Source organism: Choristoneura fumiferana, chromosome 20, assembly GCF_025370935.1.
Source record: "Choristoneura fumiferana chromosome 20, NRCan_CFum_1, whole genome shotgun sequence".
In the NCBI taxonomy this organism is placed as follows: domain Eukaryota; kingdom Metazoa; phylum Arthropoda; class Insecta; order Lepidoptera; family Tortricidae; genus Choristoneura; species Choristoneura fumiferana.
In genome coordinates, this window is record NC_133491.1 from 13,667,814 (window position 1) to 13,692,703 (window position 24,890).

Below are 24,890 nucleotides of genomic sequence, written 5' to 3' on the forward strand. Positions count from 1 at the left end.
AAATGAACCTGCAAAAGGTTCTTTAATTCACTCTCCCAACTCCCCTAAAGTTTATTTATTTACTTTTTTATTACTATTTCAAAGATCGAAAGGGATAGAAAATAAAACATCCGCCTCGAAGCCAATATGTGTGTTTTATTTCCTACTAACTTTTTTATTTATTTTATGTACAAAAAGTTCATAAGGCAACAGTTCCAAATGAATGAAAACGCATACGATGGGTATCTATTAATCAAAATATCCGCAATTTTAGCAAAAGATGCGCCACACTTATAAATTGCCACACACGCGGGTTTTTAATGAAGTTAACACCATAGCTGCCGCATAGTAGACGTAGGGTTTTGTCACCTAATTAGTTTAAAAAATTGTGATTTTTATAAATTATATGTATGTTAGTCTTTAAGGTATTTATTGTATAGACCGTGTTGCCTGAAATAAATGGTTTATTATTATTAGTGCTACATGACCACGTGAGACTGGAGGGACCTTTGTATTATGGTTACTGAACGCTCCAGCAAACATCTAGCGTAAATGCTGCCCACTAGCACACTGCAAGCGATTTTCTCTCTCTTTTACACAGACACTGGCCCTACCACATTTGAGAATATTTTCTCGCTCAAAAAACAAACAACACATATATTATGTATTGAGTTTTTTTTTCGAGATTCTAAATTAATGTTACGGGTAGACAGACCCATTGGTATTTGAAGGGTTATGATTTTGTAAAGAAAGAACACTGTAAGATTAAATACCCCACGTGTGTGACAACAAACGCAACACTAAACAGTTTTGTCTAATCCTAGTCCTTTTACAAATATCTAGATTGTCTGCAACGATTGAATTTTTGTCACAAATTATAACTAAGTGGACAATTTCTATCTATAATACTGGGGCGTTACCTGCACCTAACACTGTTAATTAAAGTGTAAACTGACGACAGTTAGTGACTTGACATCCACTTAGGCTGACTCCACTGGAGCGGAGCGAAGCAGCGGAGCGGTGAGCGAGAAAAGCGGTGCGGAGAAGCGAGCGGGGAAGCTCCGCGAATGGAATAACAGTCCGCAACTCCGCTTCGCATTATTTTCTCGCTCCCCTCCGCTATCTAGATCCGCGCCTATTGGAGATGGGTAAATCCGGATCTGAAGATTCAAAAGAGATAGAGTCTTAATAGGATCCGAATCCCTTATCGACTCCTTTCAAATCTTATCGACTCCGAGGAGTTTCTAACTCCGACCAACCTATTGGAATCGGATCGAGCTACTTGCGATCGGCGATTCAGCACTCACTTCACATTCATTCAATCACGTCGGATCGGATCGGATATGTGCCGTCCCGTTCACGCTAATAGCATTTATTAAGAGAGGAAGAGGGATAGGAATGGTATTTACCAATTTCAGAGCCGCTCCTCGATGCCGGTTCGACAGTAGTAAGTATATCCGAAGTGACTCACAGATTTAAAAGAGTCATTAGGACGAATCAGTACTTCAGTATCTCGGTACCGAGTCGGATCGGCGATAGACAAACTAATAACTGCGCGAAAGAACCGGAGTCAATACAGGAGTCGGAGTCGATAAACGGAGTCGGCACCGATACCGGAGCTGGATTTAGTGAATCAGATCCCTTCTCGGAGTCGAAATTACCCATGTCTAGCGCCTATGGACAGACACAGTCCACAACCTCCGTTCCGTTTAACTTCTCGCTCCGCTCCATAGGACAGCTGGGCAACTACGAAACTCGAAACTCGAAGTTCGTATCGTACCGTCCCTCTGTCGTATTAAATAGTATAAGTGTCAGAGGGACCGCACTACACGAACTTCGAGTTTCGAGTTTCGTAGTAGCCCTGCAGGCAGCTATGCGGGACATTATTCAAATCTCTGCTTCTTTAATTAATAATGTTACGCGAAGTAGCCTAAGTTTAATGCTGACTCGAATTTACCTATGTTTCTCTATTTAAAACATTAACCTGCTTCAATGTATGTAGATGATAGTATATTATTATGTACATAAAGGGCTATGTTTCATGTAACAAGCCAAAAAGCTTTTATGTAGCTTCAGTCGTTCGTTAAACAAAACTTACTAACATAATTACGAACGCATTAAACATTATTATATTTATTTTTTCCATAGAGATGAATTTACATTAAGTGTACGCATTATTAATAATTATATTATTGATTTCTATCTAGCGAAATTAAAAACACTTAAAATTTCAAAAATATTTTAAGAACATTCGAGACACATTGCAAACCGTCGTCGATTAGAACGCTGGCTGGCTCGAATATTTTTGAAATCCGCGGCTCTCATTGGTGGACAAATCACCAATAAGAGGCTTGGGTTTGTCGTGGTTATGTTACGACGTTCTAATATGTGACGGATTTTTAGAACGGCTTCAAATTAAGCATTTCAGGGCGCGAACAAGCGCGTTTTTACTCGCTTGAAAATAATTTATTTACAACTAGCTTTTATCCGCGGCTTCGCTTGCGTTAACCATTAAATTTAGTAGTTGAATTGAAACTGCGGTTATCTACTAAATATTTACGGAAAAAAATTAAAATTAAATCATGATTTCTGTAACCGTAGAATATCATTTCTCTGCACAATTTGCGATTTTGCGTGCTTACACTATTCCAGCGGGGGCGGGATAAAAAGTAGCTTATATGTTACTTCAAAAATCCAGCTATTTGCGTACCGAATTTCGTGCAATCCCGTTTAGCCTTTTTATCGTGAAACGGCAACGAACGGGAGCACACATACAAACTTTCACATCCCAAATTATATCGGAAGGGTGCAAAATTGAACGGTGCGCTCCACTTACAAACACATGACCCGTTCGCTCGCATATTCAAGTCGTCAACGTAACGTTACGTTAGAAACGTCAACGTTATCGTACGTGACGTTAGAAACGTCAACGTTAACGCACACAATGTAAGTAAAATGGCAACGTCAACGCATATGGCGTTAGGAAAACATCAACTTCAAGACATGCGACGTTATAGTTGTTACAATGAAATATAAGTCAGTTTATTATTGTGAGTCAAACAGCTCTGAACGTCATGGATGTTTACGACGAGGGTGGAATTAAAAGAGTTGGAAAGCCTAGCCATTGGATACGTCGGGTGAAGTGGCGCGACGTTGCTGGACTTCGGTCAACCTGTCTGGAAACATCGCGCGACACGTGTAGCCAACGACGTCGGGTATCGCCAGATATGTCAGGCGAAATCAGCCGGCTTCGCTTGACATGACGCCGACACATGTCGTGGGACATTTGTCCCCTAGTGTATCCCTGGCTTAACGCTCAAAATTAGCAAGAAAATTTTCCACACAATTTTTTGTGACACAACTAAACTTTTTTCGGTCAAACGTTCTGTAATTGCCATCCAACCAGCAAACCAACTTTTCTTTTCTCCACCCAGAAGCAGGTTTTACTTGCTTTTAAACAGCGTGTAAAAATGAGCTTGTATTGCCCCAAAAATGCATAATTTACCGTCTTGTCTCTTGAAATTTCATGACATTTAAAAAGGACCTGTTAATACTTAAAATACACAGAGAGGCCACAAATTTTAGATTCTAGGTAGTTGAATACACAAAACAATTTAATGCATTGCACGATTGCAGTCTAGTGCTAGGCACTTATATAGGCAACGCTGCATTTCAGTAAATACATAAAGCACCTGATCAGAACTGTGTATATTGCTTCATATTGGTCTTTTTTCACTCAATACTAACTTTGTGACCGATAAACTTTATAATTAATATTTTATGATTACTAAAAGTTTTTAACGAAAACACAATAGTTCTGATCAGGTTGTATATTTCAAGTTCCTTACTAGTTAATATATAAAACATGTTTACTTACCTTTCAAAGAAAATTATTATTTTTAATTGCGACAGCTTTTCTGCGTGTTTTTTTTTTGTATTATAAAATTTATTCATAATATTACGGCAAATGGTTAACCAAATTTAGTCAAGCAAATGGTTGACTGAGCTTTTTTGTTAAAATATTTATAAATAAAATTATTCATATTTTTAACCCCCGACGCAAAAAGAGGGGTGTTATAAGTTTGACCGCTATGTGTGTCTGTGTATCTGTATGTCTGTGTGTCTGTATGTCTGTGTGCGTCTGTCTGTCTGTGGCAACGTAGCTCTTAAACGGTTGGACCAATTTGAATGCGGTTTTTTTAATTGAAAGCAGATTTTCTAGCGATGGTTCTTAGACATGTTTTATCAAAATCGGTGTAGCCGTTTTTGAGATATTAATTTTTGAAGTGACTCAGTTGGGGTTTTTCCAACTTTTTGGTGGTTAGGTTAGTTAAAATTGAGTTTGAATGGTATGTATCGCTTCAAGACTATTACAAACTTTTAGACAGGTGTTATCAAACTTGCCTAAACATCTGCCGAAATGCTTTTGATTAATTCTGTAATATTTTGTATATCTTTCAGTAATAACTAGTAAGGACATTAAATTACACAAATATTTGCTGCAGGATAAAAACACCACACGAAAAGTACGTTGACAATTAGAATTATTGCGTCTTACAATACTAAATTTTTCCTTCGACTAATTTGGGCATTTAATATAAGGTGTTAAGTTCAAGCGTAGTGGACAGGTAGCTTTACATTCTCATTTAATTTAATTTTACTTAATTCGCTAATTTTCTAGTCACACAACCAAAATGTCAGACGATCGCAGGGTAAAACAATTAAAGTCACTAAAAAATAATTTGACATTAGATTACAAGGTGATATTGACAAATTGCTTCTCACTTACTATTTAAAGCTAGATTTAAAAGTAAAATGTTTTTAATTAATGTCGTACGTGCTAAAGATCTCAACCATTTCTTGCGCGTATTTCTCTCAAAGACATGGGTGAAAGTCAAAATATTCAAATACGAGTATGATAAACTGATATTTGAGCCAATCAACTATTTTACCGACACTTTGGGCGTCTCCTGCGTTACCAAAATTGTCTCAGGCGTAAACAAACAATCGTACTTCCAACAAGATCTTTCACGGCTTAATAGGTTGAACTTACGTAGGATGGCATGTATTCACGTACACCATCTATTAAATTACAGAAAAAACATGTTTACTTACTAAAATCTGCAATTATTTGAAAAAAGTTGATTGGCCCATTTTCAACTTCGCTACATTCTCAGTTTCGTTACAATATCAATAAATTGGTAATTATGTTACGGTATATGTATTTTGATTTCATCCATTATTTGTTGTATATTATAAGAGCAATATTCAATTGACTCAATATGTATACGACACATTTTGAACAATAAGACCAGTGAACTAAAATAATTTCTTTGCTCACCCGCGACCTTATGATAGCTACGCTTATGCAAAATATACGTGTTCATGCAGTTCCTCCACCTCCACACTGTAAGAACACACATAAATCACACAAACCCATCTATCACCACCACCAGACTACACTGACGTGCTTCGAACTCACCCAGAGCTCATCTTCAGAGCAACACAACCGTACACCATGCTAATAGATATTAGGGTCGAACATGACATGATACCATGATTAACATGATTTGTGTGTGTTCTTACAGTGTAGAGATGGAGGAACTACATGAACACGCATATCTTGCATAAACATAGTTATCATAAGGTCGCGGGTGAGCAAAGAAACTCTTTTAGTTCATTGATATGGGAGGTAAAGTAACGCCTTATTCAATAAATTAATAAGACCAGTGGTTGTATGAGTTGTAAGCCTGTGTGAGTCTTTTAATGTATAACGTGGTATAACTGAATAAATTTGACCACCAAGCAATGTTTGTGAAACTTCTACTATTTATTTTATATTCTGTGCTGTAATGAGCAAATTATTCCTTATTTTCTATTTTCTTAATGCAAGAAAACGTAGACGACTAATAAGATATACAAGTATATCGAATATAATGTATAGGATACCTTCATATCCATCATTACTGTCAAGTCTCAACCGTATAAGAACTTGTGAGCGTTACATTGATGGATAGATTTTACTGCTGCAAAAATTTGTCCTATCAAAAAAGTGTCGTAACCGCAAAGATCTTTAGCAGTATCTAAACAACATATTATAAAATATGACAAGCATCGATTTATTATAATATTTTAACTCTTAATTTTTTATTTATATCTATACATGTGCGTAGGGTTTAGCAATAATTATCTTCCAGCCATCCTAAGTGGTTGTATCTCTTGTCTCTTTCGCTAAAGTACACAATTATATATAGGTATCAACAATTCTATTACTGTTATAATTTTTATGTTTTTAACAATTATAATGGGTAGCGTTTATGCGTTTCTTTTACAATAATATTTACAGAAATCGGAACCCTTTCAATAAAATATGGTCCCAATAAAATAAAAATCAGGATAATTCCAATTGTATGCACATTTCAGTTTTAACGTTGACATAGCTCTCTAGCACGACTGAATGCATTATTCACAAGCCTTTTATTTATTATTAATTTATTAAAAAAAATAACAATTCAAGCAATCGGCGGTTACATTAAATACGCCCGAAATTGAAAATTTTACACTAGTTTTTTTCAAAAACAAATTAAGTTACGACTACAAATAAAGCGAGAATAAACTTGACGACAAAATGAAACAAAAAATAATGTATATATTTTAAAATGAGAAAATACTTTTATATCTGTAGAAATACGTTTTTCCTAAATGACGATAGGTTAGCAATGAAAAATACCATTTTACCCGGTGCTAACTCCACACCAATAAAAGTACACAAGATAGAATTTAAATCATTTACGTAATCCGAATTGACTATTGTGGACTAATCTAGTAAAACGATACGTTTGGAAACGCTACGGATGAATTTTTTAATAGGCGAACCGTGGGAGGGTAGAATCGATACGAACCATTGCACGTAGGCTATTTAATTAGGTGGTATGCGATTGACGGCGTAGTTATATAACTACTGCTACTATATTATATGCTTTGCTAAAACAAAAGAACATGCCGAGCGTGTGTGATTGTAAGATAATTTACCAAAGTAACTGTATCATAATAAGCAGTTATTATATTATTTCCAATTAAGTGCAGTTACAACATTATTCTTTGAAAGCTATTTTTACAAAATCAACATTATCACCATGTAGGTGTTGCAATTTTTTTTTTAAATTTACGGTCAAATATTATTAATGGTTATTATTATTATTGATTGGTTTAGATATAAAACTTAGCATTTAAATGATTACAATTTCACACGAGTCGTCATGTAAAAAAGGGTTTTCCAGTTTCAAATGAGTCAAACACGGAATAAAAGCGTATCTGAATATTGATGGGTAAAGGGCAGGGTTAGGTACAAAAAGCGTAAAAGTCAATACAAAAGAAAGCTTATTTTTTTAGCTAAAAGGTAATGACGTTTTTTGGACGTTTGACGTTACTCAGGTTCGGTTTCATTTGAAGGTCATTTTGATGTTTACCCCTTTTTTATATAAAACTAGATGACGTAGGTCAATTATTTGACTTATCATATCTTATATAGTAATAAGTCATTTTAGCTTCAGTTTTATTTGAGTAGTCAAATACTTACAACTAGGTTTAATAAGCTTTAAAACGCTGACATTTTCAGTGATATTATATTTGGGGTATCCATAAAATGCCTTAACGTTGTCAGTGTAGTATATTTAATGTAGTGTTGTTTACTTGCGTTTTGTATAATATATTAAATGGTGTTTATGAATCAGTATCAAATAAATATTTTTGGATTTTTTCTGTATTTTTAAAACATATTTATGATCAAAATACCATAAACAGCAACGCTAACTTATACGAGTAATATTTACCGCGACGTTTTGGCAATATTACAGTGGCCGTGGTCACGAGTAGACTTACTGACTCGTGACTACGGCCACTGTAATGTTGCCGAAACGTCGAGTTAAATATTACTCGTGTGTGTTAGCGTGATAAGTCCTATGCGTGGTATTTTGACTATGACTGAAAATCACGAAAGTTTAAGACATTATAACATATTTATGTTAAGATATTTTGAAAATTTGGTTGCCATTCAATATAATTTGATACTGATTACATTATTACAAGTTATTACAAAACGGTCTTTACATAGTACTAATATTTGGGCAGTTTTCGCATTTATCATATTTTATATGGCGTACTTATGTTTATATATAGGTATATATTATATATATCAATATTATAATTTTCATTTAAACAAATTAGTTTGGTACCTAAACTAAATCTGGTTTACAAACAAACTACCCTTAAAACTAAAATGATATCATGAGTTGTACTGTGAATCATAACTAGTTCATTAAATAATCCTCTTTTTTTAAATCGATGTGTTTATATTTCCGATAAACTCTAGTTTAATTTTAATCAAAATATAATCAATGGCTCTCAAAATTAACAACTGATAAATTATCACTATAATTATTGTAACCAGCTTGCGTTTTCATTATAATTCTCACATTATATTTTTATATGTATCTCAACATTACATATACCAGCACGCGTGCATTTGACACCAGTAGCATACGAGCATAAAATTTTATTAATATATTATGTAATTATATAGGAGATAAAATCTTTTATTTCTAATATAATTCGTTTTTCAAAGTAACATTTTCTTTAAGGAGCCAACGTATAGTTTGAGCAACATTAACAATTATCAAAACATCAATTTAAAGTAATATAACGCAACTTTTAGTCAAACGTTGAAAATTTTGAACTTTATAATATCTACAGACGACAAATGTTGTAAAGTATAACAGCTTTAAACCTATCTTTTATGAAAAAATATCAGTTGGAACATTTTTTACCTTATGCCACACAAATATAGCCGACCTCTTTTCTAATGCCACTTCTTTCACAAGTCGATATTAGTATTCGAATCATACGTTCCGTACAAGGAACGCCATGTATAATTTATTTAATGGCTCAAACGTACCAAAATGGATCGTGAAACTAAAAAATTCAATCGATTGAAAGCGCCTAAAATTATGTTACGGATCGCCCACGATACCTACGACAGAAACCACGAGAAGTTACCTTAAGAAAATGTTACCGCAAAATTTGCAATTTTCACAACGCTTTATAAAAATTTCTATCGTCCTTGTCTTCTATACCCTCGTCCCGTGGGTTCGCTTGGACAGTTGTCTGTTCGAGCACATTAAGTCGAATTTTGTCACATAGCGATGTACTCGTTCACCTCATTTCATGGTACACTTTGTAGCCAACACCTGCTCTTCAGGAATCCTGTCATCTGGAAAAGAAAAGTTTTCATGTTAAAATGTATGTTTTTGTGTTATAACTGTTCTAAGACAATGGGCAGGAGCACGACATAAAAGATTTTAAAACAGTGTGATACCACTTTCTTTATAACTGTTGCACTTTTGAAATACAAACTTCCAAACTCCTCTTTTTGCGTCGGAGGTTAAAAATGTTTGAAAACAGTGATATTTTTCATCCACTTTGTACTATTTTCTGTAATACTTTATTGCTACGTAAGAGGTAGGTTTATTTTGGTAACAGTCTAATACCCTTTTTAGGGTTCCATACCCAAAGGGTATAAACGGACCGACTCTTAAAGACTCCACTGTCCGTCTGTCTGTCTGTCACCAGGCTTTATCTCATGAGCCGTGATAGTTAGACAGTTAAAATTCTCACAGATGATGTGTTTTTGTTGCCGCTATAATAACAAGTACTAAAAAAAGAATAAATAATAAAACAAACGTAATTTTTTGCCATTTTTTGCTCGATATTAATAACGGCAACAGGTAGACGCTTGAAATATTCACAAAATATTGTTGTATTAATTTGAATTCAAAATAAATAATTTAACTAAAATAAAACAAATATTTAAGGCGGGCAACACCTAACGACAAAAACGTGATTTTTGCCGGTTTTTGCTAATGTCTAATGTTGTATAGATAATGGAACGGAACCCTTCGTGCGCGAGTCCGACTCGCACATGGCCGGTTTTGATGAAACAGTCATCTAACACCTAAAGAGGTGGCTACTATGAAGTGCAAAACTCGAACTTCGTATGTTGCGGTCCCGCTGACGCTTATGTCATTTAATACGCGAGTGAAAGGGACGGTGCGATTTTCGAGTTTCGTAGTAGCCCCTCTGCTGCCTTACTAAATGCTGGTGTCTTGAAATTATTTCAAAATATTTCAGCAGATAGTAAGGTTACCTTGAATGAACATCTGTGTTATTATTCACATTTTTTTTATCGTGTATTGACGAAGTTTCCTTACATTTTTATTAATGTTTAAAATGAGCGGCGTCAAAGGCGTGACTAAATTATTAATTAAAAATTCCAACGATTTTTTTATACTTAATGGTATTTAGTCAAGCTAAACCAACCATCTGTTAATATAGTCCAAAACTATTTCAACGCATCTTGTACTAATAAATGCGCCTATAATCGTACTTAAATATAGTTTTTCTCCTTAAAATAATCAAAAATCCAATAGAAAATAGTGGAAGTGTGGAAGCGAGAAAAAACTGGAATTTTAACAAGAAATAGGTATTATACCAGAGAAAAGAATAATTTTATTCATTTAAAATAACCTACGCTAAATTATTCATCGAACGACCGTCTAAATGAAAGCAATCAAGTTATCATTCCAGAGACAGTTAGTTAATGAGTAAGTCGTGAATAACAATAAATGTATAATTAAGTTTATGTCAGCAACATGAGTTTTTTTTCCTTTTTTTCAAAAAAAGTTATTAAAATTAACTATACCAATCATTTTTGAAAACTATATTTGCGTTTGTAATAATGTCTTAACACTTAAGACATTCTGCATCAGATGGTATAATTATTTATCAGAAGTGTTTTTTTTTATACCGCCTCAAGAGGGCTGCATGATTCCCGTAAAAATACACTTTGTCATAGTTTTTTTTTTGCACATGAAAGTTATTGAAAAGTACAATTAACTAAAAACAATTGCTTAAATACGTCCCACTGCTGGGCACAGGCCTTCTCTCAGAACAAGAGGGCTTGGACCATAGTTCCCACGCGGGCCCAATGCGGATTGGGAACTTTGCACGCACCATTGAATCGCTTCGCAGGTTTGTACAGGTTTCCTCACGATGTTTTTCCTTCACCGCACAGCTCGTGGTAAATTTCAAATGTAATTCCGCACATGAATTTCAGAAAACTCAGAGGTGCGAGCCGGGGTTCGAACCCACGACCCTCTGCTTGAGAGGCGATGGGTCAAACCACTAAGCCAGCACGGCTTCTAATAAAAATAAAATATGTTTGCTTCTTGTATTTTCTTCTATATCAATATCGCCACTCTTTCGATTTTGCTGTCAATGCAAACGCGTTTTTTCTTTTATTTTCATAATCTTTACTACATTGTGATACAAAAGCACTTAGGAATTAAATCGAGTAGAGAATTTTTACTGACTGTCCCGGAAAAATAATTATGGCTATTTGATCATAATATGGCCTTTTAGTCATAATATGGCTACAACGTAGGCGCTTTCGGTTTTTACCTCCCGTGGTATTTCTAATTCTTTATCTTATTTATTTTGTTGTAATAACTGATTCAATACATAATACTCGTATGCGTTAATAATTAGGCTTAGCAGATCCCGTAGGAATATCACGATAAAAGTAACCTACGTGTATCATTCCGAGTCACAGACGGTTCTGTCAGTCAGCGGCCGTTTTACTTTTGCGGGGACACACAAAATCGTGTATGAATTTTCATTTTTGTTTTTGTTGTTTATTGTTATTTTTTAATTTTGTTATATTTGTGTGTCTTTGTGAATTTGAACATTTCTTCTTTCTTTCTTTCTTTCTTTATAGGTTATTTTTGATATCCAACTATCTGAATATCAAATTTTATACAAATTCGTCAACAGTTACAGCGTGAAGGAGTAACAAAGCCACGCTCGCACGCAAGCACAAACAAACTTTTGCATTAATACTATAAGTAGAGTTCGATAGAAAGTGTATGTTCACAAAATATACATTTTTCGTATAATTCTACAAAACATAAAGGCTTATTACAATAAACTCGAAGATAAACATTAATATCCTAAAATAACAAGACCTAAAATAACTTTTGAGCATTCCCTCTCGCAGATAATTATATTATTACTTCATTAATATTTTCTTATTTTCTCTTGGCATAATTAATTAAATAATATTTAAATGTTATTAACACAAAACGCAAATAAAACAATATAAAAATCTTTTTTAAGCATATTTTTTATAAAGCTCTTTTGAAAACTGTGCAATATTTTGTAAGTGTCCATGGCGAGTATGCGTGTAATGCAATATGGGCTTTAAGCGTGAAGCAATAAAGCTGAAGCCTTTGCAAACGTACCTCGGCTGTTACGTCGTTTATCACACTAGGCGTTCACGAAGGATGACTTGGTCCTGCGAGTAGTAATAATGGGTTTATAATTGTTACAATATCGTTAAAAAAAGTTTAATTTTATTAGTAGATCTTAAAAACGACCTTTCTTATAATTTTGTTTATATGGTGTAAAAAAGTATGTAGTACCTATGTCGAAAAAATAAATTTAGCGGTTTTATTTTACTTAATTAAAAATCTTTTTTTCATACTATCAATGTTATATGTTTGTTTTTATTCAGTATGATTGATATCTTTATTAACTTTGTAATTTCAGTATCGGCTTTTTGCAAATGAGTCGTCAGAATATACTATTGACTTTGAGTTGCGTCAGGATAAAAGTTTTAGCTATGGACTTTAAAAACGTCATAAATTAACGATATTTACACTGCTTTACTACACTTCATTAATTATCTTTTGAAAATTAAAAGCTAGGCCACTATTGTCTTAGAAAAAATAACTTAATTTGACCTGTTGAATGTGCTTTATTAGTAAATGGAATCAAACGGTGTTTAATTGGTGAAATAAATATTTGTTTAGAATTTATGACGCATAAAAATGTTTTCAAATATTTTAATTTATGTGTAGAATGAAATTTACTAAGTATACTTCATATTGATTCGAGGTACCTTAAAAATTCATTAAAAATAGTGGCGATTAGTTTTAAAAGTTAAATATTTTCTTGATAAAAAGAAAGGCTCCAACTTTATTTATTTTGATAATGTGTACCAATATACCTAGTTTTATCGTACTTGTGATATTTGTATTGAGCGAAATTAAAATAGACCCCACATAATATAGAACTACTTAACAAAATATGAACAGTATCTTCCATTATAAACACTTCAGAACTCTTTTAAAGGCATTAGCTTAAATAAGGTAATAACCACTGTAGTTATTTTTTTTATCTTAAGGGTCTCCTAGACGGGCCATATTTTCACTGCAATTTGTGGCCGGCAACTATTGGTGTCCCTCTCTTACTCACATGTTAGACAGGGACACCAATAGTTGCCGGCCACATATTGCAGTGAAAATATGGCCCGTCTAGGAGCCCCTTTACGAAACTACCCGTTAGTAAATGCTATAACATAATCACACACAGATGCACTAGTAAAAACCTTACTTACTTAACAACTTACCCAGATAAAGAAGCCGAATTGGAAATGGGTGGACTATTGGACTCGAAGCCTTCCTTAGACTTCTCATTAGCCAGTTGCATCTTGAGCTGGTGCCCAAACACAGTTCTGGCCAGGTCTTCCCTAAACGTATCACTGCCAGGAGTCGTTGGCTTCTCATCATCACCAGTAGCCATGTCCTCCGCGTTATCTTGCAAAGGGGTCTGTTCAGACTCCTCCTCAGTATTGTAAATCTTGAAATACGCAAACGTCAAGTAAATCACAGAAATTATGAAAGACGGTATTGGAATGGCCATGGCGTACACTAGGTTCAGTGTGTTCTGCCACATGTCCAGATCGGTAATTACCAGGCCTGGATCGACACGGCTGTAGTAGCAGGTGTAATTGTTACCCAAAGGTCTATACTTGGAGAGGAATATCGTACAATTTAATATTGGAGGGTAACCACAGCCCTTTACGTTGGGGAAGAGCCGAGCTCCGGTGAAGTACCACTCGGAGTCGTTCCCTTGGAGCCCTGTGGGTAAAGCATCGGGTATCTCTTCTTCAACCATTTCTGGATAGTTTTTATCCCCTGCCACCTCGTAGTTTTCGTATTCGTAGTCCCTCAAAGCTCTTTCAGCTCTAATAAGATTCTCTAGCTCAGCTGCTGATACATTAGGGTATACGCCAAGTTTGTAGTTGACCCGTATCTGGGTGCATTCGTAGAGGTCTTTGGTGCAGCCTTCTCTACATGAGGCCCAGGAGCAATTGCTGGCTCCGACTAAGTGTTTGACCTGTGCGGTCACGCACAACGCTCCTACTGGATCGAATTGCATAAAGATGGTGGTGAATGCGGGCTCTATGACGAATGGCACAAGGAAGAGGAATGCGAACAGACTAAAGGTGGCAAGCAGAACGAAAGATGCTGTAGTGTAAAATAGTAGTTTCTCGAGAAATGTTGGGGGTATAGGCAGTTTTTCTTCGTCGGCCATGGTGGCGTGGAGGCGCTAGGAGCGACCATAGCGCTAGCTTCAGCTGTGCTGTGTCATTTCAAGCTTTTCATGGCCCTTGGATGAGCTGTTGCCGTGTTTGTTTGTGTATTGTTCGTTACATTTTTGTTTGACGCCTGAAGAGAAAAGCTTTGATGAAGTCTAAGATCTGGACAAATAATAAATAGTGAAACTTCTTTATTCATTCATAAACACTTGTTAAAAGCCGAAGCCGTGGTGTCCTATTAGTGGTTTGACCTATCGCCTCTCAAGCAGAGGGTCGTGGGTTCAAACCCCGGCTCGCACCTCTGAGTTTTTCGAAGTTCATGTGCGGAATTACATTTGAAATTTACCACCAGCTTTGCGGTGAAGGAAAACATCGTGAGGAATCCTGCACAAACCTGCGAAGCAATTCAATGGTGCGTGTGAAGTTCCCAATCCGCACTGGGCCCGCGTGGAAACTATGGCCCAGGCCCTCTTGTTCTGAGAGGAGGCCTGTGTCCAGCAGTGTGACGTATATAGGCTGGGATGGATAGGATGGACTTGTTAAAAGAAAATAATCTTAGAGTATAGACCGTAAAAGAGACCTAGAGATCAAGAGAGAGATAATAAAACAGCCGTTACAATAGTAGAGAAACAAATAAATATAAAATATAAGAATTGTAAGTACGAGTACGTACAATGGTATTAGACCTGAACAAAATGGCACCCTCATTTATTTATACTGTAAGTAAACGCACGCAATTATAATTATTGTATATAACATTTTAGTTTCTTTTTCAATGGTCTACTGTTTGTTATGTAGTTCATATTACTAATGAACATTATATTAGAAGCTAAATCAATCTCAATTAATCTCAAATGACTCATTTACCGCAGAATAAATAGGTATTTCGCCCGAATTGTTCCCGATTTAAACTCTCCTCGTAACTGCCCAGGATACTCATAAATCATGAGAACTAACGAGATTCCCTTAGGAACATTATTTCCAGGAATTTCTCGAAATAATTATCTCGGCTAATAATTAATCTTTGTAGAGATTCTTTGAAAAGCGTTGATTTTCCTTGTTCTCGTGAAAGGTTTTTCGCAAACTTTACGTATTCTTCGAAATATGTTTGCTTAGTTAGGTTTACAATACAATACAGTACAAAGACTCTTTATTGTACACCAGAAATAGTAAGCGATACAGAAAACAGATACACAGAGAAAAAATTACAAAGTAAGCAATAGGCGGACTTATCGCTTAGGTTTGTGTTCGTTTTAAGTGAAATAAAATCGTGGTGCATTATATTCAGCTTTTACATAAATACAAAATCGTCGCTACTTGTAAAATAGGTCGTACCTCAAAAAAGTTATTTTTTTTTAGTGAACTTTATGTACATTATTTCAATCAATGTATACTAACTAACACAATATGGACTCGGTCTGAAATAAAATAAAATTATTATTATTATTTAATAACTGAAAACCAGAAAGTACCTAGTTTGCTTAGAATCGAGAGTAGAATCGAACACACTATGTTTTAAATCAGGTTGTGTTTTTGTTTTTAAATCCCTTTCTTAGTGACTGTACCCAGTCTAAAAGTTACATACTAATGAAATGCGGTACCTAATTGAATAATTTAGCGAGAGACAATTTAGTACAGGCCGTTTTGCCGTCAGCTTCATTTTCTTCTAAAAACAGTGAAGCGCAATTGACAAAATACAAATTATGAGCGTAGAGTTAGAAATGAAGTATAATTAATGACTTAACAAAACACATGAATATTTTAAAAAAATAATGAAGAATTCCATAATAAATGCAATGAAAAAACTTAAAATGAAATAATATTTGTGGAGTGTCTGAGGTTTTACGATATATTGTATGGTAAATTGATAAGACAATCCATTGGCTAAGTACCGACTGAAAACACCTGCTGCTTTAAAATTACAAAGCATAATTAAAATAAAAGTTCATCAAAGCAAAAGGAAACGACTGTGCAAATGATATGAAATGGGTCGTAAAGTCAATTGGATGATAGCGTTGAAGACTATCTCTACAAACAAAAACGACGTATGTCACACCGAATTATTAAGGCACTTACGTCGTTTTAGCGTCGTGAGGCACTCATACAATCCAATTACTCTGTTTATAACGGATAATGCTGTAACTCCACATCTTTCTACAATTGAAAGTGACTGATATTGTAACTCATTAGAGCTCATTTTTCAACATTTGTTGTAGAATATGTAGATAGTTTTCATGCCGATTAGTTTGAACTCAGTTAAGCTTGTGAGCAACTAAGAAAAGCCGATTTAGTGTATGTAACAAAAAGAATGTTTAGCATGCCGTATTAGATTTGAACTCAGTTAAGCTTGTGAGAAACTAAGAAAAGCCGTCATTTAGTGTATTTACAACATAAAACAGCTGAATTACATGTTTGCAAGTCATAATATTACCGTAAATAAATTATAATATTGTTTTATTTCAAAGATAAATATGAGTTCATATATATATTTATTTATATCAAAAAAATCTACACAGTATAACAGTTACACTAAGGCACTGCGCAAGACAAACACTGAGAAGAGAGAGATTGAATGACAATCCAACAAACAATCATAAATAAATGTAGTACATATAGAACAAAACAAACGTTTTTTTTTTTTTTTTTTAAGCACATTGGACAACCGTACATCCATCATCTCACAAAACCTTAAACATTCATCACATACGCAATTCCATCGACCATGGTCACACTCTGGAGCTGATGCAAGAAGGCCATTAAGAAGGCACTGTGCTCGATAGCGGCGACTGCCTGCGAGCAACGGTTACGCGCAGACGGGACCGCCAGTAGGGGTTATTGCGTGCCTTATAAGGGGTTTAGAAGAAGAACAATGTTAAATCTAATTTTTTATAAATTATATCTATACAACTTTGCGCTCGCGTCTTCGCCCCCTATTTCTACATAGAAATAAACCTATCCTAACTATCCTGTTAGAATTTCCCAAAATCCGTCCTTGTTCACATACATGTTATGATTTTCATAGAGGCATTTGACCATGTCTCCCAAAATTTCGTACGATAATCAACCATCAGGTCTTTCCGAAAGCGCTGGCAGTAGTAAAAAAAAAAAATTACATGTAAAAGAGCTCTTACAGAATAACCGTTTTGATTATGAAATATCAACTGCTAAGTTTATGAAAAATTTTGTACGGCTGTACGGTCAAGGAGTTTAATTCATTGGCCACCATGGAACCATTTCACAGTAAACGTCATAGTGACATCGCATTAATTAACAAGGAAAGTCGTAATGACTTTTCCTTTGAAAAGGTTCCATGGTGGCCCATGAATTAAATTCCTTGACTGTACAATGCTACATAAAATAAAGAACATAATGTAATTATTGAGAATTCCTATGAGAATTTAGCATATTTTCAATTTAATGGACGAAACTAGAGGTTAAAGGGAGCAAAGTCACAAGTAAAGGCTAGTTATTATATAAAAGCCTCACACTCTGTCCCACCCCACCATTCCTGCTCCCGACGCCAGACTGTCTGCCTGGAGATCCTATCGATCCAGGCTAGAATTAGCCTTAAAATTCTCTCTAGAAAATACTGCAGTTTATTTGAGAGCATACTAAAATCATCCAAATGCTTCCACTTAAAAAAAATTGGTATAAAATATATTATTTTAAGTTCAATTTTAACTAGCGTTTCTTATTATTGAACGGTTCAAAATATGATTATACATATTTAACAACTAGAGCAAAAAAAAAAATTATATTTCTTAAAACTATTATTTTGATGAACTAGCGATATTGTTTTTAAAGATTCAGTAATTACCAAAGAATAACGAACGCAACTTTATTAATATCGCTGTCCATCCATCCGTCTATCCGTCACTGGAATGTATCTCAACAACCATGCCATAATTTGATAAGTAAACAGCAGAGCTGTAACGTTTACATAGCATATATTTCTATTGCTGCTACAACAACAAAAACATGTGGTCAAGCGTGAGACGGTCTTATAGAAAGATTAAAACTTTTTAATATGTCTATCAACTGCTCTAAATAAATAAATATTATAATGGGACACTTGACACCAATTGACCTGGTCCCCAAACTAAGCAACGCTTGTACTATGGATACTAATACTTAAATACATATTATAAACATCCATGACTCGAGAACAAACATTCGTATTATTCATACAAATATCTACCCCGGCCGGGGATCGACCCCGGGACCTCAAGCTTCGTAGTCAGGTTCTCTAACCACTTGGACATCCGGCCGTCATGTTTTTGAACTTAGACAGGTTACTAGTTAGTTTGATGTTAGAGGTTTTGTAGTGTATTAAATATATAATAATTTGCCCTTGAAATTCTCGGTGATCATATGATAGGTGTTTCAAAGTTGCATCGTTCCTACTTTAAAAAAATATCGTTTCTCGAATCAAGACAATCAAGCATAAAGTATTCGAATTTTTCATTTTTAATTTTTGATGCGCGAAAGTCATTTAATAAATTTTTGATCAGTAATGTAGGTATGTATAAAAAACCTATTAGGTAAAGATTTATTTTAATCTAATAAATTGTCCCAAAGTCACAATCAAACATTGTATTACAAAGTGTTAAATGACTTGTTATCATCAAGTGTAAAACATTTTTTTAATCAATCACTTGCATTGAGTGACATTTTGCAGGAATTTTCTGAACTGACATTACGCCCAGAAGTAGAACTAGCGTATCTGAGAAACGTCAGAGAATGGGGCCACGTTTCAATAGGAAGCTTCGTTGGGCCACAGATAATAACAACTGCGACACTGCTACGTATATTGCCTTGCTATAAATTTAGTTTTTATTCAATCTATTTTTATTTAATGAAACAAAACCGGATAGCTCGCGTCTTAAATAAAATTTAGCCCGACATGTTTCGGGTTAATGCTTAAAAAATAATAAAAACGGATGTTGGGGTATTCCCACAGGATAAGAATTCTTGAATTATTAAGAATAATTAAAGTAAAATAATAATAATAAAAGATTAAGAAATCTTGAATTGCTACCACCATCTTGCTCGCTAATCCTGCCGTGAGCAAGACAGCCGGTGAAATTACTGGCACTTCAGGTATTCCATCTGAGGCTTCTAGGTTGGCCACGCATCTGCAATACCCCTGGTGTTGCAGATGTTTATGGGCGGTGGTGATCTCTTGCCATCAGGAGACCCACTTGCTCGTTTGCCACCCAGTCGAATAAAAAAAAAAGACTGCACATTCCAAACTGCATTGAAAAGGTACAAAAAGTTATGTGAACTATAAATTCAAATTTATTTTGCGTATTCCTGTACTTCACTGCAATTAGTTTTAATACTTACTTACTACATATTTGTAGATTACGGAGCCTTGGAAGTCCCTACCTACCTACGATAGTAAATAGACTTAAGAGATTGTATTGTATTGTAAAACTCTTTATTCTGCATAAAAACAAATAAATTAACGAATAACAGGATAATAAAAGATAAAAGAAACAAAAATACAACATAGACGAATATAGAACTTTTTCTGTTTTAACCGACTTCAAGAACACACTGGAGAAGGAAATTAATATTTGTTACATAAAAAGGTTACTTTTTAATCCATTAATTAAAAAAAATAAAATGAGTAAGATATCATTCGGAGATTTACGTTGAATTTATTCCTTCTCAATATTTTTTTGCCGAATACTAAGAGCTAAAGTGCTACTATGTACCCGGTTGAAGATATGCTGCAAAACTTCGCGCTCTATTCCTATTTGTGAACCAAGATAGCATTGTCCTACGTCTTTTTGTTAAGCAATTAGATAAGGGAGCTCACGTTGGTGCTGTGACCAGGATAGCATTTAGGTTTTCGAATTTCAAACGCAAAAAGGAACAATTATAGGATTAAATTTGTTGTTTGTCTATGTCAAGTCCCCTTTTCTCGGTTATACGTGGAGGTATCAAAATGGAATTGATATGTAATACTTAAAGCTCTAGTGTATATAAACAAACACCTTCAGGGTGGTACATAATGTGTATTTTCACTACAATAATAAATAAAAATAAATTAAATTAAGTTTAAAGCATGTTCCGACGAAGTCCGACTTGCACTTGACACCTTTTGATATTTTTAGGCATTAAAACAATTATGTATTAAAACATTATTGAAAAATTATGTAGCAATATGCTAGCAACCATTATTAATACCAATAACCACTCCATGCTTTATTTTAAGACCCGTTTTAAATTGAACCTTATTGTAAAGCTGTAAGTCGCAATTGTTTCCTACATTCCTCTCTCTCTTTCTCTCTTCCACAGAATATATGTCCTGTGAAATAAAAAGTAATAAGAACCATTTATGACAACATTGTTAGTCTGGTCTGCAAAGAGTAACCGCTAGAACCACGATGACAGTACAATGAATAAATTTACTTGTAATAATTTGTCTACCACTACCTACTTTTGCACTGTACACAGAGCATTTCTAAAAACAAAAACATGAACTAACGTCGAATGTTGATGGCAGGTATTATTAGAAAAAAAAAACAAGAAACCAATTAAAAACAATATTGTAGCTAGACTACGTCGAGAGTATTGCGTTTCAAATAAAAAAATCTGAGTCGGACGGACAACTGTCAAAGATATCGATGAAAAAAAATAGGTACTACATCGCTTAAAACATAACTTACGTTGCAGAACAGAACCATAGAAATTGAGGGGTCCTGTAAAAGTCTGCTTCGTTTAAAAAGCTCTTTTTCAAACTTCGGCCAATAAAAGAACGACAACAAACATTAATTTACCTAAGCTGCCATAGAAATACCAACGTTAGTGTTTTTATCGCAACGCCACGCAAAATAACAATAAAAATGGTCGCCTTTAAACAATCGAGCAGCTTCACCCCTTTTGTACATCACTTATACAACACCATTCCTAGCTACCATTAAACCACTATTACATAACATAACCTCAAAGATCCAAAGAAACCTCTCTGACGTCACAGCACTTTATACCCATTTTATACGACCTATTATAATAAATCTAATAAAAAACCGAAATGTTATATGCCACCTTAACTGTTTTATTGTTTTTATAATGATCAATGAAAAAATATGCACGTAACGCTGGATGTTTCTTTTATGTTATTGAGGATTCTATTGGTTCTCGCAGTTTAGACGTTTTATGAGATATGTGTGTTTGCTTCGCTGGAATAGCATAATGCAGCAATGACTTAACAGTTCGGCTCTCGATAAAGTTGTTTTAAAAACTAGTCGATTGTTTCTTAAAATTAATAACCTAATCGTAGGTGAGTGGATTAACATTTTGAAATATATGGTGCAGCCCAAAAATAGATGCTATAGAGATCAAATCCCCTCATCAAAGCTTTTCCAGGACATCAAACACAGCGAAAAACACCTTTATATCCAAATGATTCTTGAAAACACTTCGATATTCACACTATATCATCCTTTTTGGGAACGTGCTATGGGATGTTCCTTTTTCAAAACGTCTTTTTTCGTCAGACGTCGGCGCGGCGCCGCGACCCCGACACTACTGACGCAGGCTGTATAGTAATGGTAGTATTGGCACTTCGAACCTTAAACATAACACTGGCCACTAAAAAAATACAAAAGAATTTTAAAAAATCAAATCCTCCATTTCGACTCCAAGAAACAATTTTGAAAATAAAATAAAAAACAATCGAATGCGCCAAACAAACAAGCAAAAGCGTTTTAAATTTAAAATTTGGAATCGGCGACTATTTTAATTTGAAAGCAAATTCCTATTAAAGATGGTATGTTCAGTTTATGGAATTGCTTTTTAAATTCCGTTTTTGGCGGCAGTGTGGCTAGTGAGGTGCGCGCGTCGCTTAGTCCCAGCCCAGTCGGTCGATACAGCGGTATCATGTGCTCGAGCTGTATGGCGACAGACAGTCTTTCTTGTTTTTACAAGTCTAGTGTCTTAATCAAGTTTTATTGCCTATGTTTTTCTTTCTTGGTAACAGAATAAAAAGTATTTTTTTGTAGATTTTCAAATTGATGCAGTACTTAATTGAGTTGATATTGCGTAGTTTATACAGAGTGGCTAACTGCTCAAATCTGCAGAAAAGTAACCGTCAATAGGTTGCAAAAAAAGTTGGCCTTTGCATTGCCAATATCAAAGGGCATTAGAAACCCATAAAATATTTTTTACCGCTTTTTCTTTTTGTCGCTTATAAGGACTCACGTTTTGGTTGGCTTTCCGTTCGAACTTACCTTGAAAAAGAACCTCTGATTGGTTCAAAACATGTCAACCATACTTCGTCTTTAATACGCAAGTGACTGCTGTGTCTATTTTAATAATTAAATCTACTTTTTGAATAACTAATCCCAGATCAAAAGTACACGATTGTTGGTAGAAGTGGGCAATGTTTTCGTTAAGTACACGTAAAAGCAAAGTCATGGGCAAACTTTGGTACCTACTGAAAAGGCTTGTCAGAAGAACTTGTGCACAATTGACTTGAAAGTACAAAGTTAAAGTACAAAGTACAGAGTAAGCGTCTAAAGTAATGGAGCAGACAGGACAATAAACTGGGTATTTTTACATAAGAATAAAAATAAATGTTTTAGCTTTTAATGTCGACTCAACATAATTAGGTATACCTACCTGCGACTATTATTTCTAAAAATATAATACGTACACTACAGGACAGAGTAAGCGTCTAATGTAAAGGAGCAGACATGTATTTTACATAAGAATAAAAATAAATGTTTCAGCTTTTAATGTCGACTCAACATAATTAGGGGTATAACCTGCGATTATTATTTCTAGAAATATAATACGCATGTTGACAGTTAAGAGACGAAATTGTATTTTTTTTTTATTTAGTCAATTGCATGAATAGAGTATTGATTTACGTATCAAAATTAAATATTAAAACAAGGTCCTTGGGTTTAATTCTGGGGGTTGCAGCCAAGTTAGCCTGCGTGCTACGACACTGCTTGCGAGCAAGTGTAATGAAAATTGCATTACATTGCGGGGTCGTAAACTAGCACGAAGATGTGCCGAGTCGCGTTGCTCCTAAGAGGAAGGGCTACGGATTAGCCCGAAACATGTCGGGCTAAACTCGATTTAAGACGTGAGTTATCCGGAACAATATATTTAATATCTCACGGTAGCTTCATGTTCAAAATAGCACGAAGTGGTCAATCATGGAGAGTAATGAAAGTTGTACCATTTTTCTTGCGGGTCTACACTGGGCAATCTTTTTTGATACACATTATACAGGGTGTCTCTGGCCAAGGGGCTTTCAATTCAAGGTTCGATTCTACGATCGATCTCCGTTTGAGAGAGATATTTGTATGAACAATACAAATGTTGTTTTTTTACTATTGATTCAAATTCAAATCATTTATTCAGTAAATAGGCCGCAATGGGCACTTTTACACGTCATTTTTTAAACTACTAGCGCTTTCGGAAAGACCATCATTGCCAAGAAGAATGAGCCGCAAGAAACTTGGCAGAAAGTCATTTTTTCATAATAATATAATTACAAATAAAATACTTAAAAACTACAGTATACAATTAAATAAAAAATTACAAAAGAATAATAATAATAATACAGGGATGTATGGGGTCCCTTAGTTACAAAACTAAACACTTCTTCGTTCGCTAGAACCCATAATGCAAGTTTTGCTTATACTTCGTTTTTTTAACATTAGAAAAAGGGTAAACTATCTTGATGAGTCGTTTTATTGAAAAACGTTTAAAAAAAACAGTCACTATTACATACTCGTATGATACCGAAAGCAAAATTCAAAATTCAAAGTTTTCAAAAACATGTAAATGATCATCAAGTTGGAAAACCCCCGACTTTGTCACTTTGACACAAAGTTCAATATCTCAAAAACGGCTGAATTGATTTGACAAAACATGTTTAAGAACCATTGCTTTCAAATAAAAAGAAACCGCATTCTAATCGGTCCACCCGTTTAAGAGCTACGGTGCCACAGACAGACACACATAGCGGTCAAACTTATAACGCCCTTCTATTTGCGTCGGGGGTTAATAAAAAGACTCGCCAAGATCGCTTACCTTCTTTCTAATGCTATAAAAACGAAGTATAGCTTGGGACTTGAGATAGGTTAATTTGGTTTCAATTGTCGTATAATATTTATTTATTAAAAGCTCGATCCCGTCGGAAAAAATATTTGTATGAATAATGAAACAAACAAAAGTGCTTCAAATGTGCTATGCAAGTATTTTATTTATAGAACAAGCTTTGCTTAGTTTGGGTCTACTCGTAGGTCAATTAGTGTCAGTACTAATGTGCCAAAGGAAACTTTTTAAAATTGCGGAAGTTTCCATAAAGGAAAATTTCGGAAACTTCTCACAATTTTGTATGGGATTTGAAAATTTCCGTTCCTTTTTTTTCCAACTTTTCGGTAACTTT

General features: G+C 34.7%; 1 protein-coding gene across 10 annotated transcripts; it reads right to left on the reverse strand.

Moving 5' to 3' along the window:
* Positions 1–115: 115 nt before the first annotated feature.
* On the reverse strand, positions 116–22,003 carry tipE (temperature-induced paralytic E). 10 transcript variants are annotated; one of them, XM_074103460.1, is made up of 4 exons: positions 21,875–22,003; positions 13,502–14,554; positions 12,333–12,385; positions 116–9,247 (listed from the first exon to the last, which is right to left on the reverse strand). In XM_074103460.1, the coding sequence occupies exons 2-3, from the start codon at positions 14,467–14,469 to the stop codon at positions 12,358–12,360; spliced, it is 996 nt and encodes a 331-aa protein (XP_073959561.1). In that variant the 5' UTR covers positions 14,470–14,554; positions 21,875–22,003; the 3' UTR covers positions 116–9,247; positions 12,333–12,357. The 10 variants fall into 10 exon arrangements, with proteins under 10 accessions (XP_073959561.1, XP_073959556.1, XP_073959558.1 ...); XM_074103455.1 differs by having other exon boundaries at positions 13,502–14,603; XM_074103457.1 differs by having other exon boundaries at positions 13,502–14,616.
* Between the last annotated feature and the right edge of the window lie 2,887 nt (positions 22,004–24,890).